Raw genomic sequence first — 6956 nt, 5'->3', positions numbered from 1 at the left:
ATAAGTTATATACCTAAGTAGTAAGTATATTATATAATGTCAATTATTAAAATAGAAAAATTAAAAATGAGTAGTAAATTGTTATAGCTATTGTATACTACTAATAATAATCAAAATAAACAAACAATCAATAATATGATTATAAATCTTAATAAATTGTGTTATATTTCAGTTTTAAAGTATATTAAAAATGTGTACAATATAAATATGTAAAAATGACAAATAAAATATAATACTGAACAAAATCTTTAAAAACTACATGTATTATAGTATAATATGGAAATATGTCAAAATGACAAAAAAAAATACAATGTTGATATAATACCTGGTGTCAAGCTCAGATATAAAGTGCACGTGCATAATTATAGATTAATATTTATTGAGGGTTAAATAAATCAATTTTGGAATAATTCGTCAAAATAAATCAATTTTAAAATAATTCGCTTTTAACCCAACCGTACAAAGTGTCCGCGTTTTGCAATGTACCTTTTTACCCAACCGTGCATAGTGTCCGCGTTAAGCATTTTAAACAATGGACCGTACAAAGTGACCGTTTACCCTATTATTTGTCATAATAATAGCGTTCGGCCATTCGAAGAACAATCACTTATCAGCCGTCGCGCCTGTCGAACCCGAACGTCTAGTCTATTCAGGTTAGTAAAATTTATAATAATTATTTTAAATCGTTTTCATTCTTAATTTACAAAGATTTTATCCATATTATTTGACTCATAATAATATGTACCTAGTTAATTTAAAATGTAATCTAAGTAAATAGTTTTGTATCGTGAATGAAATTTTACGTACTTTTTCAAATCTTAAGAGAATAAAAACTTATTTGAGGAACACCATTGGAGAAGTAAGTAATAAAGGAAATCATAATTCATATTTCACAGTATTAAATATAATTTGCTTATTAAATATTTCAGAAAAGATTAAATGGTCTGGCTATGATGTGTATTCATAAGGATTTAAAATTAACAGCTGACGAAGTTTTGGACGTATTAGTAAAAAAAAAACACGAAAAATTGATTTTGTGTTGTAATAGTTGTACCTAACTAAAATGCTGTTTTTTTATTATGTAAGAATTAAATTTTATTTAATAATTATTCATGGGTTAAACTTTTTTGTCTTTATACATTATGAGATAATATTAAAGAACCCTCCCCCCCAGAAAAAATTCAAAAAACCGCCACTGAACTTATTAATATTATTATTTTTCGTTTAGAGTAAATAGAAATACGAAATAAACATTTTTTGTTTTCAAATCAGAAAACGTATTTTTGTTTACAATCTTGAGAAGTTCTCAATAATTATTAAAATAATGTCATTGTCATTCTACGAATTTAATAGCTGAAAATAAAAACGATAATGTACAGCCAAAGTTCTTTTTTTATGTGGTGAAAATTTCGTTTCTTAGTTATGACGGTGGCGTTCTCGGTTCCTTACCGCGCAAAACAGTTTTTTGCTATGTTGTATACATTTGTAAGACGGTATGAGTAGGACATTATCACTGATTGCAACTGAATTATTATATATTTTGATATTAAGTATTGTACTCGTGCACAATTTGACACAATTTGAATCCGTGTTTTTCTTTATAATATATTTTGATGTCACAGGTGGTGTAGCCAGTGTAGGGGCTACGCCCCAGTGGCGTAATTTGGAAGTTGGATACCTGGATAGGTGGGATATCCCCTGTCTGGTAATAAAAACAGTCCGATAGGTCTCTTGTAGTAAATTTACTTTGGGTCTGTAGAAAATGTCTTAGTATTTGAGAATATACTCAATATAAATTATATATTGAAAATAAAGTAAAACCAGTTAATACATCGAATAATTGAATTTTAGTTAGGTACGTATTTTTTTCTGGGCTAAATAAAACATTTTCTGTTGGGGGCTTTATTATTTAACAATCTTATTTCTTTTACTGTAACCCGACAGCTACGGATAATTCAGCCATTAATAGTAAAGTCATAAGTCGTTTAAACATGTTTTTCGGTAGGTATAGCATTTAAAATCATGCTGAATCGTGATCTAAAAATCAAGTTTGCAGAATTATGTATGCGTGTAATATTTGCTGAAGCCATCAAAATTGACAAAGAGGACCCAAATAATTATACTCTCGACAATTTTAGTGTATTATAATAATTGAAAAATAGTTTGTCTATGCGAAAAAAATGGGCTTTTTTAGATTTAAATATTAAAACTTATCTTTTAAGTATTGTATTGTATATTTGTATGTATTGACACCAATGACACCTAACATCTTATGATACCTAATAAATAATAATATATTTGGTAGTTGGTATACCATGTCTAAAAATGTAGCTTATTAAAAAATCTCAGCATTTGTCCGAGACTATTGCTACTTCGACACGTATGTGAAATTTATTTTGAAAAACATTTCGACAAATTGGCCTTAATAGAATCATTTCTACGTTCAAATTGATCTTCTGAAATAATAGCATAAGACGAAAAGGCCGACCACGCAGTGTGGAATAAAAATGTTCCATCCTATTTATTGTGTAGTATATTAATAATTATATTATAAAAAAAATAAATAACAGATCATAACTTAGTGTTGAATACGCCTTCGCAACCCATGTTTTCTAGTAATGCTATCGTTAGCCGAAGCCGATAGTACAGCTAAGACAACTGAATGTACGTTTTAGGATCGATTAGTTCGCATATCGCAGAAGGTTGAATACGTGTAACTATAATAACATGAATTCTAAATAGGTAGGTATTAATTCATAAAATTATGTACACAAAATTACAAATTGTCTGATTTATATGAGTACACGTTTATTAGAGATGATGATAATAATGGACAAATAATAATATGGATTTACAAAAGACGACGAGTGTACGAAAACTATGCTCGTCACCTAACAAATTATACATTATAATAATTATATAAAAATAAAACAATAAAAATGACAATAATTAGAAAAAAAAAAAAAATGTACCGAATTTATACCTACCAAACATAATGATTAACATGACACAAATAAATAATAATAACATGTAGGTAGATAATATCCATAGTAGGTATATTTACATCTTCAAGCGCAATATACTTTTCTCAACTAATTTTATCAATTTTACTAAAATAATATTATAATTATATCAGTCCCTGCTGCAATAAATAAGTATATAATAAATCGAATATTATTAATATAGGTTATTATTAGGTACTATACAAAATCCAATGAACAAAATTTAATACAAAATAAGAAATGATGTGATGACACACGTTATACCTATATAATTTTTTATACTCATGCGATAAGAATTAACATGCACAATTAACAATTCTGTAGAAAAGTATTTCTCGTAATTTGAATTATTATAACACATACTGTGCTGTTTTAATTTCAAACTATGATGAAATGTCGTATGTTGTAAGTAGTCATACATTTTTTTTTTTGAAAGTTATAAAAATTTGTAACTTCAAAATTCAAATCCCCAACCAAATTTTACAACTTGTAGTACAGTGATAAAGTAAAACTTATTGTCATTTTTAGCAATTTTCTGAAAATACCAGAAACATGCACACTAGTAACTTTTTGCGATTTCTCTGAATTGAATAGCAGGGGGTCAAAATAGAGACATGCCTGTGATTTTTCATAAAGAAAAAACTAATTTATAATATTAGTCAAAAAAATTTGGTCCTAAATTCATCAAATAAACCCTGTAATTTGTTAACAAAGCCATGGCTCTGTTGAAACTTTAATACTAGATTTTTCTTTTAACCATTCAGAAAACTAGTGGAACGCAAGAATGTTTTTGTAGAATTCGTTCAACAATTTAAGACATTGAACTGCAGTTGACATGAAAATGGGTAAGTATTTTAAACATTTTTAGAAATCGAAAAATTAAGAAAACATGCTAAAATGTAGAAAATATGGTTGTATTGGTATTGAAAAAACGAGTGAGTTCAATTAAAAGTGGATATGAAAGTTCTAAAATTTTATAACTTGAAAAATAAACAAAAAAAGGTTCATATTTGATTTAAAAATGGGTAATTATTCTCTGTAAACACAGTGTTTTATTTGATTTTTGTAGATGTTGATAAGTGATAAAACAAGTTAAGAAAAGTACTAGTGCTAGAACATACAATAGCCAATAGGTATCAACTAATATATATTTATATATCATATATTGCATTGTCTATGATAACATTGAAATATATTAGCTACTGAGTAATACTAGTTATATATATATATATTCAAATCACTGTTTTAAAGCTCAATAAATGCAATAATTGTAAATTGCAACCTTCGATTATTACATTATTATTACATGGAAATAAATTAAATAAAGATTGATAAAAAAAAACAAGGTATAAAATAATGTAAATTAACAATAAATAATTACTAATAGTCAGATTAATAAATTTTTTTTTTATATATTTTATATCAGTGAGAATTATTTTTTAGACAATTTTCAAGTGTTGTCTAATAAAATAGAATACAAAATAAAAATAAATAATTAGGATAAAAGGATGGATCACATGTTAAGTTAAATTGTTTATAAAATATGATAATATAATAGTAATTAAATATATTGTCATACTTAGAAAATAACGGTATAATAATAATAATAATAATAATATATGTATAATATATCATTAGCAAAGCTAGTAGGTTATTTAAAGTATAAATATGTCCTTATAAGAACTATCAGGTGAGTAAAATTTAATAAGTATAGTTTAATTTTACAATAGTTGAACTATGGTTGAAGTTTATGAGGTCTAGGTTTATTACAATTCTAGGGGTACTTAAAACATTTGATGAAAATATTTTCCTTTGTACATAACAAGATGGTGTTATATATAGGTCCTAGTGACATCCAAAAAATAAATATAATAAAAGATGGAGCATTCCAAGGAGTAGAGAGAACTTACACAGCCGGGAAGATCAATTGGTTAAACGATACAAAAATATTGGTTTTATTTTTATTTTAATAAAAATTAATTAATTATATCATATTTATATTTACTCAATTTAGGAAGAAATCATATCAATGAAAAATGAGATTAATGATTTATAGTTTAATTTTTTGTGATTAATATTATCAACCAGACCCACTAGATCGTGTAATGGAAAAAATTATTTAGAACTAAAAGAATTTCAAAAATAAAATTGATTATTACTTCTATTGTGATGGTAATTAATATACAATTAACAAATGCGGTTTTTAAATTTTATTATTAACCAGTATCACCACTTAATGCAACTTTTTTTTAACTAATTAGGTTGAAAACGCGGCTCACAATTATTATTTTTATGTTATAGATTCGTATAAATAGTTTAAAATGGCATAATAAATAAAATACTAGCCTAGTGACTAAAACAATATTTGTAACATAATATATAGATGTGTATAAATTATATTTATATAAACCTAGGTTACTATACATTACAAGATATAGTTTGCACAATAACTGTGTAGGATATATATATTAGCAAATGTATTTACTATTCTAATATATATATTTACAATGCTCTTTAAGATCAATTTTTTTTTTTATCAAACTTCTCCTTATTTCACAAAACAAGCATATTTAAATGTATTTTGCTTTAAGTTTTTGTGGTAACTTCTAAAACATTATATAACCTAGTTTTTATAAAAAATAATAAATAAAACAGGACCTTATTATTCAAATAAATGTCAAGAAACTTTTTTTTATTAAATTTCCAGATATTAAATTTTGAGAAGATTACAGTAAAAGAAAGAGAATAATCACACATAATACTCTAGTATAATAGTACTATAGCAGTAGTAGTGTACTCATTACAGTTTTGGGAAATTGAAAACAAAAATAATGATGATGTTTATAAATTAATATAAAAGAAACCTACATTTTAATTATTCTCCATAATAAATAAATAAAAATATTTTATAATTTTACCACTTAACATCTTTGGGGTCTTGGCAACACTTGTTATCCACATACATGTACGCATACAATTTAAAATACATTAAAAGAAAAACAATTTAATAAATTACATAAAAATTATAATAAAATAAACTATACGATCTCAGACTTAGAACGTTTTAATTTATGTGTATTCACAGATGATTTTAGATTTGTATGCGTACTTGAGGCTAGTGTGTGCGTGCATAATACATATAAAACAATAATTCAAAATCACAAAAAAAATAATATTCCATGGTGTTTTACACGACTATTAGCTATTACCAGAATTTCAAAACTGGTCAGCCAAAAGATCACAAATTTCAATGGATACAGGTTCTTTGCTGGACCTTACCGTCAAACGATACATCTGTAGAAAATAAAATCAATCAATAAACAAAAAGAAAAAATTACATTTGTATATATTATTATTAAATTTCCATTCATAACTAATTGTATGAAACAACGGAAATACATTTTAATGATATTAATATTGTCTATGAAAACTGTTTTGGATATCTATTTAGTTTTTTTACATCAATAGTTTTGTATTGAACAATGTAATCCGATCAAATATAAAATTGATAAACACTGAGTAATAATAATACTCGCTGCACAATAAGATTATCATCAGTCGCACATTCAAAACAACTTACTCCACCACACTGCTCGTCGTTGAGACCACTCCCAATTTTATATACGGAATGCTTCATGTAACAATAGTCGTGCACGTGTTTATAAAGCAACAGAGGGTATTCGTTTAGTATGTGACCTACCATATAGGGTGATCGTTTTATATGCGTGACCTACCGGTCCGATAATTAATTTAAATACAATTTAATCATTATTGATGTTAAAATAATATAAAATATACATGGAGTATGGAGACATCGGTTGAACAAGATTTTCCGATATCAAGAAATTACTGACTATTTCTATAGTTTTTTTACATAATACGTTAAATTTATGTGTTTTGAACATTTTTTTTTTGGTCTCCCAATGTTTAAAAATGGTATATACAATATAACGT

At 25.7% G+C, this 6956-nt stretch overlaps 1 protein-coding gene across 1 annotated transcript in view; it reads right to left on the bottom strand.

Moving 5' to 3' along the window:
• Window positions 1-5661: 5661 nt before the first annotated feature.
• Window positions 5662-6956, bottom strand: part of LOC100164479 (AP-2 complex subunit alpha) — an 11746-nt gene continuing 10451 nt past the window's right edge. The window contains exon 20 of the mRNA XM_003240089.4: window positions 5662-6296. Within this exon, the coding sequence (XP_003240137.1) occupies window positions 6219-6296 (78 nt within the window). The 3' untranslated portion in view covers window positions 5662-6218. The remainder of the gene's footprint in view (window positions 6297-6956) is intronic.

This window comes from Acyrthosiphon pisum, chromosome A1, assembly GCF_005508785.2.
Source record: "Acyrthosiphon pisum isolate AL4f chromosome A1, pea_aphid_22Mar2018_4r6ur, whole genome shotgun sequence".
Lineage (NCBI taxonomy): Eukaryota > Metazoa > Arthropoda > Insecta > Hemiptera > Aphididae > Acyrthosiphon > Acyrthosiphon pisum.
This window is presented reverse-complemented; position numbering and strand designations above follow the sequence as displayed.